A 13795-nucleotide genomic window follows, 5' to 3' on the forward strand; every position below is an offset into this window, starting at 1 on the left:
CCTGTTTTACTGTGGGATACCCACAAACATTTAATTAAAGCCATTGTATGCATGCTTAACTTGGAGATATCTGTGGTTCCTTGAAACCGTTACGCAGGAGCACCAAAGAAAATACAAGGGAGTCACTGAAGGAAAATACAAATGAATTAGAAAAGCATAGCAACCAGAGAATACATTTCCCATAATACAACAGTCAAAGGTCATGAGATCACAGATGCTCAGTTGCTCATGCATATCATCTATTCTCTCCACTTGCATGCTTGCTCTGGAGAGGGCAAAGATTTAATGAGGATGGGGCTAGCATTAGCAGTTCTCACCCTTCCTCACACCCTACATCTCAAAGAGCACTGAAAGCCTCTTTGAAGTTGGAATAGACACACATTGAATTGTCCCAATGCACACATACAATCTGGAGTTTTCTCATCAGGTACAAAAATACAAGGTGACTGTTCTCTTCCGGATGCCTTGAATGTGAACAAAGCTCTCGAATCAAAGACTTGCTGAATTGAGGAGTTAAAAGAAGTTTATCCATTGCATCTGTCTTTTCAACCTGCAGCAGCAGCCCTTCTTGGTCTCACGGTTTCTATTAGTCAGTTCATTTTTCCCAGCTCCTCAAGAAGAAATCCTGTTCAGACAAAACAGCACTCTATTTACAGGAAGCTTGGCAGGGTCAAAAAGTGACTGTAAAACAGATCTCTTGTTAAAACCGATACAGCATTTGCTCTGATGTAGATACAGCTAGGACTCAGCAATCTCTGATTTGCTATCAAGGCCTTGAAGGTGATCTCAGAGTCAGATTTGTTAAACTTGGTGCCATTGTGTTGTTATCACTTAGCAGAGCTAACTCAGTTGCTCCAAGTCCCACTTAATCTGTGCAGCTCACTGCCCACAGCTTCTGACCTACTTAGTCACTTCCGCTCTTTGATTTTAGTCTTAAGGCCTCTTTTCTGAGCTGGCATGTGACTGCCATTTAATCTTAGTCAAACTTCCCTGAACTTCCATTACTGTCAAGTACAGCTTCTCTCACCATGATACCCACCCTTGTGAGTGCAAGGAAACTGATTTACAGCCAACAGTCTGCCACTTCTCTTATGCTCCATGTTCATCTTTGCTTTGTTTTTCTTCCCGTATGAGTCACTTCTTCCCCCTCTCTGACACATCATGCTACACTTTGTTTCCCTCCATCTATCAGTGGCTGAGATGGTGCCCTGCACACCTTTACTGCAGAGATCTGCTGAGTATTATTATAGTGTGTGCCCAACTACCGTGTGCAGATTCAGAAAAAGCTAAACACAAAGCAATTGAGTTGGCCACAGGCTGTTTCAGAAAGTCAGCTCGTTTAATATGCTTTTGCTCCTGACCAGAAATGATGACCAACTCAGTTCCCCTATGCCTTGCTTAAGAACTCCTGGAAAACACAGCTGTTTAATCTATGCCTCCCCACCTACCATCTCCCCTGTTACTTCAGGGCCCTTGTTAACTTTACAGATGCTGGAAGCCCTTACCAGCCTAAGGACTTTCCCAGCTCTCACTGGTTCTGAATGCTGCAGTAATGTGCCTTTGAAATAGACTCCTTCAGCCAGTTTCCTTCCACGACCAGAATCCAATCTAAAGATGTTAATCCAGTACCACGGTGAGTTTTGCCTGCACAGGGGCACTTCTGAACTGATGGGATCTGTTGATTTTTGAGATCCTTTCACCACAATAGAGAAGTTCAAAGATATGGCCTGGTGTTCTTAGTGGCCCAATGCTCTTTGGATGTCAGATACAAAACATTTAGTGGCAATGTCATATGCCTGTAACACGTAGGAGAGATTTGTTCAATCCCCTCTTGCATGTATGCCCTTTCCTGACCTTTTTCAATATGCCCAGTTCTGCTTTGCTCTCTTCCTCCTATTTCTGTGCTCATCAGCACTCATCCACTTTTGGGTCTTGTTGTTATTAGCATCTGGAGGTTATGTGACCCATCACTGAGCGCAGCCTTGTCCTCTTAGGAGGCAGAAAATGGCACACATTTTGGAAGGACAAATTAGCTACAGGCCATTCTTACAAAGCCTCTCCTTCAACTTATCTCAAATTGTATTTTTGAACTGCAGTCACTACACACTGTAAGTTGAAAACAACCACTTGAGCCCTTTCCAGCAAGGCTTTGATACTAGGCCTGGAGGAGAGATAAGCAGCACATTGAAGCTGTGGTATCTCTGTAACTGAGGGCAGGGAGTGAATGGAAACATGCCCTCCTTCTGGCACTGCCTGGCTCTGCTCGAGGGGAGAGGATCCAGCTCAGCAGCTGGGGTTCACACGCACCAGCTGATGACAGATTAGACTCAGGGCTGGTTAGTGGGAAGCCTGTGATTAGACTTCAGCAACATCTGTCTCTGGCACTAAAGGAATCACTGCTGTGGGCTGTGATTTTCTCAGCAAACTGTAATTATACCAGGAACCTCATTCCTGCTAATTTTCTCAACAACTTAAGTGCAAAAAAGTGTGAGTAAGGATGCAGGAAAGCTGAAACTGTGAAAGGAGCAGGAAAGAGGCACCTGTTTAATTTTTTTTCAGCCCATTCCAATTATTTTCTCTCCATTTCTTAGAATTGTATGAATCACAGACTGTTTTCTCCTGGAAGTCAGTGCCCAGGTTTAACTACCTGAAGTTGACCTGCCCTCCACCTGAAGCTGATAGCACACATCCTCTCTGTCCACTTCTGTCCCATGGCAACCTGAACAAGTGTGGTGGCACTTGCAGAAGGTGTCATACCAACTTTTCCTTGGCAGTGCCACCTCTTTCCTCCCATGGGGGCAGCAGTATGGAGTGCTGGTCTCTGATCACAACTGTTCTCAGGACATTCCCAGGAAGGTTTGGCCTGGGCAGAAGTGTGGGATGTGGGAGATTGCTCAGGGTGAATTTAAACTTTACTCCCAAAGGTCCTGTCTAGACTAGGATTTAAGAGTTTGAACTTTAAAAGTGTTATGTTGTATAGAGTAACTCTCTGTTTTAAAAGATACAGAAAAGGCAGTAAAAGTTTGAACTCCCAGTAACACCTGGTAAATTTTGCCAAAATAACAATGTCAAAAAAGAGTAGGATTTTCTTGCAAGATTTCTCTGCCAGAAAAATCTTTTTGTTTGTGCAGTTGTGACTCCATGGTTGCTCTTTTGCCATTCTTTGCTCAGAATACAAGAAGAAACAGATTTTTTTTAATGTATGTGTAGAGAGGAGGAGAAATATCTAAGTGAGAGTTTGCCAACAGAGCTTTACCGTCCAATACTCAAGATGCAGACAAGATCAAAATGATTCAAACTAATCCACGTACTTCACTTTTCTCACAGCATTAATGTGACTTTTAGTATACTTTGAAGGCAAGAGTGTCTTGTGTATGTTAAGCAATTTTATATCAGCATCATACTCTTCTAGAAGAAAGCAGAATTGTTCCTTACCAGCATGCCTGCACTTCATCCTGCAGCACATCTGGCAGCACAGCCAGGGATGAGAGTGTGGCAGCAGGAACTTGACCCTTGGGTCTGGAAGCACTGGGAAGGCTGCAGTTGGCAAGCAGGCCCCTATCTCCAGAGCCAAGCCTCTGCAGGCTGGTGACACATCTGGAGTAGTCTGGAATTGGCACAAATGGCTGTGGATGAGGAGGAGACAGGAAAGGTTAGAAGGAAAGTGGAAAAAATGCCTCTTGCACATTTCACTTTCTTTTCCATCTGCTTGTGTGCTGTTGCTGTGAGCTGTTAAACAGCTGCAGTGCTCTCTCCCAGAAGGGACTGTGATTCAGTGGAGATGGAGGATGATCCCTACAGCTTAGGGCTTTGGGAGCCCCCCTGAATGGAAGGGGCCAGAGGAGTAATGTTTCTCTGATTGACTCTTCTACTAAATACACTTGGGAATTCAGCACTTGGGGCAGCAGCCAGAGATGCTGTTCAGGCTCCTCAGACCTGAAACTCCTGGCAGGCAGTGGGTACTGCTGGGTACCCACAAGTGGGTACTTGTGACTCATTCTTGCTGAACTAGGTGAGTCCTTCTTGTTTCTTGCCTTCCAAGCAGAACCTCCCAACTCTCCTGAACTGGTTTCAAATTTCAAGAAGGGCAGATTACTCAAGCAAAAGGTGTTTGCAGGCTTTGAGACTGTAGCTTGGGAAGACAAAGGTAGAGAGGGAAGACCAGGAGAAGGTGGGGTAGGCCTACAGTGACTGCCAAGATCTCAGCCAAAGAGCAAATTTTTTGCATCCATTCAGACACTCAGCAATTTCCTGCATTGTTCCTGCAATCAGCATGCTCCACCTGCTTTTACTTAACCATTTCCTGTTTACGGCTTCCAAAAACTTTCTGGTGAAATCACTAATCTGCCACAAGATCAGTCTTTATGGTTCCTTTTGAGCAGGCTTCACTCACTTTTTTTCCTCTGTCTTCAGTACACAGATCTTTCAGCCTGAGGCACTGTGTGCTGTGTGTGCATGTCTGCATGCATGTGTGCCTGCAGCCAGTAGTTATGCCAGGAACTTGTTCTTGTTCATTTGTTCTTTCTCTTAACATATGCCCCTTCTTTTCCTTCTAAGTCTTGCTGGTTGTTGCAAATTTGAGCAAAGAAACAAACAGGTGCACTGCGGGCTGGTGCCTCTTTCTGTACAATAGAGGGCTCCAGATATTTAGAGGAAGGACTCTTCCCATTACTTTCAAGATCTAAGTGCTCTCCCATCAGTGAGGAATTTGTTCTCTGCATAGCTTGCCCATGCTTTGAATTATTTTCCAGATTTGAAAACAATGAGGCAATTTCTTCTAGTCTACTGTTCAGTTTCTCAGATGTGAAAGGTAAGGTGTGAGGAGAAGGAAGGGTGAACCCAAGAAAATTTTTTTTTTTACAATGTAGATGGCTCCCACAAGTGCCCATCACACATTTAGTCATGTCTTGCAGAAATCAATAGAAATGCCTGCACGCCTCAAGTCTACTCTCCTTAGCTATATTGCAGATAGCACTACAGACACCACTAAAATAAAATCTATTTTTCACTGTTTTTCCTGTTTGTTTACTCTTTTTATTTCTCTTCTGAAGCAGTGAAAATAGATTCTTAAGTTTCCTCTCTGATTCTCATGCTCTTGCACAGTGCTGCAATGTTTGGGTTGTGGTGAGCACTGCAGGGGAATGTTCTCTTCTTAAAATAAATCATGGAAACATTTCTGTTGGAATCAGGGCTTGTAGAAGTTTACTTTTTTTAAAAAAAGAAGAATGTCAGGCCAGCTTTGGCCTGGCACTATATCCCTTTATAGGGAACAGACTTCTGAGGCGTGTCAGTGTATATGTACTGACGTGTGTGTATGTGTGTGTGTATGTGTGTGTATATATACATATACACACATACATGTACGTACACACACACCAGCACACATGCCAGCTACACTGGTATAACTGAGCGCTGAAATCATCCTGTAAGAACACTGGACATGTTGGGCCTGTCAGACAGATCTGCAAATTCCTTAACTATCTCTGCTGCAAGTTAGTGTAAGTCAGGATGCTTTCTCTGTCCCCTTAGGTGTAGAAGGAGTTGATCTCTCGTGTGCACTGGCACTGCTGCTGCACTGTTTCACACTTTGGAAATTAAGTTGATGCTCTCAGACTCTCAAATGTTTCTGGATATTTTATCAAGAACACTGAACCCCACTCCCTGCTTTAGCTGTAATATAAACATGCAGCAGTATCACTTCTGTATGGGTTATAAGGGATGGCCTGGGCATCGCTCATGTCCAGGCAGCTGTCGGCTGTAGGCACAGCACAACCCCACTTAGATCAGAGTTTGCTGAAGTATCCTTCAAGCTCTTTGTGAGCAGCTTTTGAACTTCCATCAGGGAAAGGAAGCAGTTGTTTTCTGCACAGAAGTTCCTTTCAGATTGGCCCAAGTATGTAAAATGGTTACTTTGGTACCCATCCAGCACAATTCATTCAATATTTTGTGTCAGGGTGCTTGTCATCAGTGGCATTTGCCCAGGGTGAGTCACACCTACCCAAGCAATGATCTGAAAGAGCCCTCAAATATTTTACAGGGTACAGCCCTGATAAATTCATGATCATATTGGACCACACAGCACTTTATAGAGCAGCTCCTTCTAACCAGATTTCAGCCCAAGAGGCAACTACTTCCAAAAGAAATTCTCTGGTTCAGAATCCATCTTTATTTTCCAGATGTTTCTTTCACCACACTGCTTTCTGGTTACATTGTAAATTTGAGTACACTCAAGAAATTTTTGCTTTCTTCCTCCACCCCAAAATTGAAGGAAAGCTGAACCATATGAAAATTAAGTGAGAACTGAGACCCTGAAGGAAAGTGGCACGAGGTGTAGAGAACCATGCAAGACTCTTTCCAGGAAATGGGCAGAAGGTTCATCACATGAGTCACTGTAACCTTAGATGACTAAATTCTTGAAGAATAAACTGTCAGGAATATGATACTGCTCAGGACAGTTCCAGAGGGAGACGGAACCTTCTTAAGTAGCCGTTGTTTGGTTTTTTGTTCGTGATTCATTCCTGAGGAAATTGCTGAGTCTCTGGCCAGCAACGGGGTGGAGGAAGTGCAGGCAGTGCCATGCTGGGCTGCACATCCTGCTGCTCCTGGCACCAGCTCCCCTGCCCAAGGAGCTGAGAAGGGATCAGGAGCACTCCACGGCTGTCCTGCCCAAGTGAATAGAGTAAAACAGGACCACTAGTGCTCATCTGCCCAATGAATCAATTCACAGTGTGTTTTTGTCTACCAGCAGGTATGAGACCAAGAGGAAATGAAGATATTAAAACTCTAATTCCAGCTCCTTTTAAAAAGTTTTCTTACTCTACCCGCTCCAAGCAGTTAACCAAGTTCTATCAATAAAACTGGCCCAAAGCTCTGAACTTGGATTTCAGAGATGGCCTTAAGATTTTAAGCCAGTAACAACAGAAGAAGTCAGATGCCTTCCAGAGCTACCTCCAGAGGAGCTGAACTAGCATAAACAGCACTGGGGAATGTTTGCAGAAGTATCTTGAGTGTGGAGAAACCCCAATGTTCCAGCACGCTGCTGTCAGTTCCCATCTTGATGAGTTTCACCCAAACATTTAACATTTCAGCATTAGTTCCGTGTCTCATAATGCCATTTATGTAATGATTGCTCATTTGGTTCCCATTCCAATAATGGTATTTCTTCTGCAAACCACTGCCTGTAAAAATCAAGCCACTCAGTTTCTCTTTAGATTGTAATAAAGGAAATAAATAGTAGGATGCAGATTGTAATTCCCAGAGAATGGGGGGCTTTCTTTCCCCTCAACATACCACGTTCAGACATCAGAATTAGGAATGTGAAAGATCTGTTAAGGGTTGATGAATCCATCTCCTGCAAAAACACAGTGTAGTTACCCCTCAGAAGATGTTCCTCAGATACTGTATTGATAAATGAGTCTGCAGCTCTCCATAGTCAGAGAGAGTCATTTCTCTCTTAAAACTGAAGAAATGGAAGGTACAGTTCTCTCAAGTCATCACAGTGCCACTGTACTTTGAGACAGTGTAGAATGATTCCTTGTATTGTATATACCAGCACTTTGAGGAATTCAGTTTCACATATCTCAAACAATGGGGGTTTCATCTCTTCCTGTGGGAGCCTGCTCTGCAGCCTAACTCATTTCACCATCTGGAGCGTTTTCCTGAGTGTCTGCTCACTTTAAATTGTCTTTTAATTGTGTACCCACTATTTCTTCTTAAAGGTAATTTCCCAAAAGTTTCTGTTGTGTGAAATTCACATTCTGTTGTGCTTTTTCTTTTTTTTTTTTTTTTTTTTGAGGATTGAGAAAACCCTGAAAGATTGATGACTTCTTCTCTTTGCTTTTTCTTCCTCAGAAATAATAAGTAATTAATAATATATTGCCGCTTTTTTAGCTATTCATCTCAGCGATTTACAAGGAAGATCAACATTGTTGTACTCTTTTTACAGATGGAAAAAAATGAAGCACAGGGCAGGAAACAACTTGTCTGAGATCATTCAATGAGCCCATAGCAAGACTTGGATTTTGAAGCAAGTCTCCACAGTACTGCCCTACTTTTTTCTCGCTTTTTTATTTTTTTGGCCCAGTCTAGTTCCCTTTGGCTTTGTTGGAGTACCTAGGAAGGACAAACTTTCCATGAACTTTATTCAGAATTGCAATATTGTAACTGAAAGGTCAGCTTGTTGAATATTTAACAGTTACTATCTTTCCAGTGTGTTGGTCAAGCATCCTAATTAAGCAGTGATAAATAAAACCAACAAAGCATTTTAACAGACTAATTCAGTCCCTAGGGCCCAGAGCTGAATTTCCTTCAGCCAGCCTGTGTTTTCCCAGTTGCAGATTGTCCAGATTGAACACTGTATATATGAAGAACACTCTTATCAGCACACTGCAGGGAGATTTCCTTCCTCCTCAGTGCCACCAGGCTTACTTCACCTGTCCTATTTCCCTTAGCTTAGTGGTTTTCAGTAAGCGTGTTTCTCAGAATCTGAACAGTTGCTGAATTATAAATCTTCCAGTCTGGAATCATAATGCCACAATGTGTACAGCATGATAGACATTGTGGGGAGTGATACCCAGCAGAGCCCTGAGCAGGCTTCCCTGGGTGTCACAGCTCTCTGTGGGCTGCTAAGGGACAGAGGGTTTCTCTTGCTTGCCTTGAAGCTTCTACCTGTCCAGCCTGTGATTTCAGTGAGTATCTTTGGTGGGCCTGGAGACCCCTGGGCAGATGGTGTGAGTGTTGTTCCAGTTCTGTGTGCTTGCAGCCTGGTGTGCAGGGGCCGTGTGAGCGCCCCACAGGCTGGAGAGCGAACTGACAGCACTCACCACAGACAAGGTGCTTCACTCTGTGTGGATTGAGGATTGAGGAATCAGGGCTCTGGCTAGGCCAGAGCAAGAGCTGAGGGATAGCACACACAGATCCTCCTGGCTGCTGACCATTGTCAAAGTATGCCAGCAAATGAAGTCTGTGGTGTTACTCCCCTACTGCTCCTTCAGGCCTCCTTCATTCCAGATGTGATTACAGCAGCAGCTGAGGATTTACTGAAAACCATAGGACTGCTATAAGTCACTGAGCACATGACATTTGCTTTCAAATTGAGTTTGAGAAACTACCAAGCAGTGTCAAGCCTATGTCTCCTGGCTATGTGAATAGAGGAAGCTAAGAAGCAACAATGATTACATAAAGCAGGGAAATCCCCCCAGACTTCCCCCAGACTACCTCAAACTGAAGCTGATTTGCATGTGTTCAGTACAAATAACTTTGCAATGGCTTCTAGCCCCATGAAAGGGTTACATGTCCTTGCTTATAATGATATAATCAGGCCACTTCTCCAAGTTGAATCACTTGGAGAAGATAACAAAAGATCAAATCAGAGGCTGTGTAGAAATCTAAGCAGTTTTATGTAGCACATAGGCCTGCTTCAGGTGCAGATACAACTGGGTATTGCTATTCCACACAAAATCAATGGGAACTGTTCAGCACCTGTTAGTAACCAGCAGTTATTCCAGAAAAAAAAAAAAAAAAAAAAAAAAAACAAAAAAAAAAAAAAAAACTGTGTTATGTTTTATAATTTGTGATTATGGATGGGTGATATCATACATACCTTCCTATACAAACCCTGTTTGGTAGAAAATAGACCTTACTGAAAACTAGAACAAAGCTATGGTATTCTTGTAGTTAAAAACTATGGTCATCCACTTTACAAAACCTGAGACTCATTTGCCTGGAATTCCTAAGTGATGCTGTTCAAATTCAGTGGTGTTAAACAGACTCCCAAGATTCCTGTGATTTGTTTTAAGCATCATGGTTTAACAGAAACAAACAAGTAAGCAAAAAGAGACAGCATATTGAAAATACACATTTGCTGGGCTATCTAAAGCTCAGAAATGTAGTTGGCTAATATGACACCACAAAACTATTTTTTGTTATCTTCTATGCACTAAGAATGACAATGTTCATAAGCCTAGTATATCATGACTATGGAATGCCTGGATTGTCCTTGAAGACAGGTGGTATTTTCTGTTCCCTTGCTTAGAGAGTAGGGCTTGGGGATTTGTTTGTTTGTTTGTTTGTTTGTTTGTTTGTTTGTTTGAATAGGATGAGAATATAGACTTCTCAGAGGCTCACTATGAGCTGTTTCTTTGGAAAGAATTGCTTTCTTATTCTTTCCTATCATTTTATTGAAATAGGTTCTCAGATACATTTCCTGTCAGCCCTCTTCCAAAGCTAGATGGGGTATAGAAAACTTCACTTATTCTCTCACAGTAAATTCACAGAAGGACTCCCTCTACATTTTTGGAGTTGTCAAGCCAGCTTTATATTAACACTAAGTATAGTTGGGTAGTGCTTTAGGTATCTTGTAGCAAATACCAAAGCTGTTTTAAACAGTCTTAGAGGTGCTTTTGTCAGTGTAACATATTTCCCTTGAGGAAAATGGGAAATGAGAGTTATCATCATTGTCAGTATGGTTATACCAGGACAGCTATAGGAGCAGCTCTTTTCTAGTGTAGTTCCTCTTTGGTATAGTTAACAAATAGGGCTAAAGAGCAAGAGGAAAACTGAGACACAGCTTACTTTGACAACCTGTGTAATAAGCCTTGTGTTTTTTCTACAATATCACCTCTGTTAATCATGGCTTGTTACTGTGAAATATCCTGCCTTTTACTTTCCTCCTTTCAGGTTTATTGGCTTTATTCAAGCTTTGGTACGGCACAGTAGGAATCAGCCCAGGTAGGAGCTGGCTATTCTGCAGAGTCCTTCAGGCACTTATGCTATGATGGGGTTTGTCTCAGTGGGTCACCTGCAGAGAGTGGAAGAGAAATATATATTTGAATAGGCCTGAGAAGCCTTGCAACACAGTTAATAGCAGCAAACCTGAGGACATGACATGATCTGACTGCTGCTTGGTACCTTGGATATTTTGGTCCTGGTAACTGTGTGTGTTTCTCAGTGTGTGTTCGTCACCTTGCAGGTTGCTCAGGAAGGCTTTCATTTTGGTTTTAAATATTTCCTCTCACAAACAACAGCCTGTTTTCTGCATAAAGTGTCTAATCACAGTCATATAATGTCCTTTATTTACAAAGAGACTGCTTCATCCCAAAGCACTTTACAGTCTGTCAATGACAGAGGTCTAAGACTAGAACAGGAGCAGATTTTACTGGTTGGGAGCAGACTCTGATCTCAGCCTAGGTATTAATAAAGCATGTAAAGTGGAGCCATAATATTCTCTCTGAATCCAAGGCAATTTGCTGTTAGTTAGAAAACATATTGCTATTAGATGTGCTCTCTTTAACTCTAGAAAATGTGTTTGAATTGTCAAACGTGAGCTGTAGTAGAGAATGTCCATCTTCTTGCACATCCCATTCTCTGTTCATGGGTACTGGCTACGAAAAATCAGTTTTATTGGAAAATTAGGGTGGTGCAAGTACCCTGGCAAGTACAGTATTCTCAGCAAATGCATGCTGGCCTTTGGAGAGCTCTGGCAAAGAATGGTAAAGGGGCCTTGACCAGTCTAAAATTTGGCTCTAGAGCACATCAGAAAGTTTGCCAGCCAGAATGAGAAGGAGCGTTTGGACACTGGTAACTAGAAGGACAACCAGACATGCAGAAAAAAGAGGATCATTACATGCACATCAATCCATTTTCAGCAGATCTGTACCATTAGTTCATAGTGAACTTATTACCTTGATTTGTTTTGTGTATTAAATGGGTTTCCAAGTGGTTGTTTGCTGAAGGAAATGGCAACTTTGCAATTTCATTCAGAAATATTGTCATTGAGGTGTCTTGTCTTTATTGTGTGTTTCAGATCGAAAGGATCAAGCTAATTTAGTTTGGGAAGGAACCAATCCTGCCCTGCAGCCCATACGAGTGAGGAACACTGCCTTGAAAGATACTTTACATGATGCTGCTTTACCCAGCACTACTGGTGAGACTTCAAGAAATACATCAAATCTATAGAAAGGACAAATGAAACCTCGCCAAAGACTTGAAGGAATGATGACACTGGCTTTCAAAAATCTGATGAAGCAGAGATTGAACATTCTTCTTCTTTCATCTCTTCAAAGACTGACTTTAAAAGCAAGTGCTGTTCTTTCTATATGTGGGGCCATACTTAACTCTGAACTTATGGAAAACCTGTCTTTTGTTTAGGTTAATTAAAGTGACCTAATAATAAAAGCCTCTGAACAACATACATGGTACTGAAGAAGTGTAGGCCACGTGTGCTGTCCTAATTCACCTCACCTTCTCATCAGTTTGGAGGAACCAATGGCCAAGCACAGGAGTGTCCACAGCCCAAAACACTGTGAAATGTTCACTTCCTTTTTTTAAAAGAATGATAAGCCCACTCAGTGGCTTGATTACAAAGCAATAGTACAGTAAGTACTTATTCCTGTAACTCACTTGGAAATGATGTAAGAGTTACAAATAACTGGGCTCAGACTGTTCAGAGTGTTAGGAGAACAGGTAGCAATCTAAACAGTGGGAAGATCAATGTGTATTACAGCTGCTCAGCTTTCTCTGTCTTCAAAGCACTTTTGAAGTATTCACAACATGACTGCAAACCACAGAACTGTTTACTCACCTTACAGACTTAGAGAATGTGTGACTTGCTCAAGGCCACTAAAAGCATCACTGGCTGTGCTGTGATCAGGATGTGTTCCTGGCTCTCAAGCCTACAGGAAAGCCATGGGTTCAGTTAGTGCCAGCTGCTGCTGGAGGCACCGTTGGCCTGAGAGGCTGCTTCTGTCCTCTGCCGTCACAGGGAAAGCCTCCCTGAGCACCCTCTTGAGAATTGTACAGAAATATGAGAGGTCTGAAGTAGTGCTGAAGTAGCTGAAGTAACCCAGCAAGGAAAGGACTGCAGTGAGGCCACCTGGGGCAGCCAGGCAGGCAGGCAGGTTGCCATCTGCTGTTTGCTGGCAGTCTGGGGGTGACCAGAGAGTTCCTGGGAGCACGTGGCCCCTGCTAAAAAGCACTGCACACTGTTAGTTAAGGCTGGCAGTGGCAGAGATGTGGAAGCTGATGTTGCATCACTCCCAGCCACCAGACAGGATGGCATGGAGAGGCCATCTCTGCAGCTCTCTGCTTGCACGCTTGCTCACACAGCTTTGGGCTCTCCTGTAACAAGGCAGTTCCCATCACAACAAGGAAGCTGCTGCATTTCAATAAGCTACTTCTAAAAGTAATACATTTCACCCTGGGGAAGAGCAGTTTCGTAGCTTCAGTGTTACCAGTTTTATGCTTTGAGGAGACCTTTGTAACATGCAATTTTAATTTTATTTTAGCTAAGATTTAGATTTTCTGCTTGACAGTGCTGCACCACCAGCCACTCAAACCCTGCTGAACTTGCTTGTAGCCATTTTATCTGAGTATCTTGTAAATATTTGGTAGAGCACTCAGACAGAGAAGTGTTTTCTGCTCTTACAGTCACATGCCTGGTTCCAGGACCTTTAAGAAGTACAATAGACTGAAGGCAGGGAAAATTCCACTGAGATGCATTCAAGTCTCCAGGGAGCAACTGCACTTTGTTTAGACTAAAATTTTTCATTGCTGTCTCTCCTTATTTAAAAAAAAAAAAAAAACATGGAAGGATTGAGAGGGGAAGCTGGAGGGTTTCATTATTATAAACACCAGAATGCAAGGAGTTTTCACTCATTTTGGTCATATTGCAGAGCTGTATGCAGTTGGAGAGGGAGATAAGCTTTCCAATGCTCTCTGCACTACCTGGGAAATTTCCATCAAGTTTTAAAATGTTTTACAAACATTAATGAATTAAAGCTTAATCCCCTTCTTCTCA

At 42.6% G+C, this 13795-nt stretch overlaps 1 protein-coding gene across 1 annotated transcript in view; it reads left to right on the forward strand.

Moving 5' to 3' along the window:
• Window positions 1-12131, forward strand: part of RAD51B (RAD51 paralog B) — a 384812-nt gene extending 372681 nt beyond the window's left edge. Inside the window, exon 11 of the mRNA XM_058026352.1 lies at window positions 11804-12131. Within this exon, the coding sequence (XP_057882335.1) occupies window positions 11804-11955 (152 nt within the window). The 3' untranslated portion in view covers window positions 11956-12131. The remainder of the gene's footprint in view (window positions 1-11803) is intronic.
• The last annotated feature ends 1664 nt before the right edge of the window (window positions 12132-13795 follow it).

The sequence above is a fragment of the Melospiza georgiana genome, chromosome 6, assembly GCF_028018845.1.
Source record: "Melospiza georgiana isolate bMelGeo1 chromosome 6, bMelGeo1.pri, whole genome shotgun sequence".
NCBI lineage: Eukaryota > Metazoa > Chordata > Aves > Passeriformes > Passerellidae > Melospiza > Melospiza georgiana.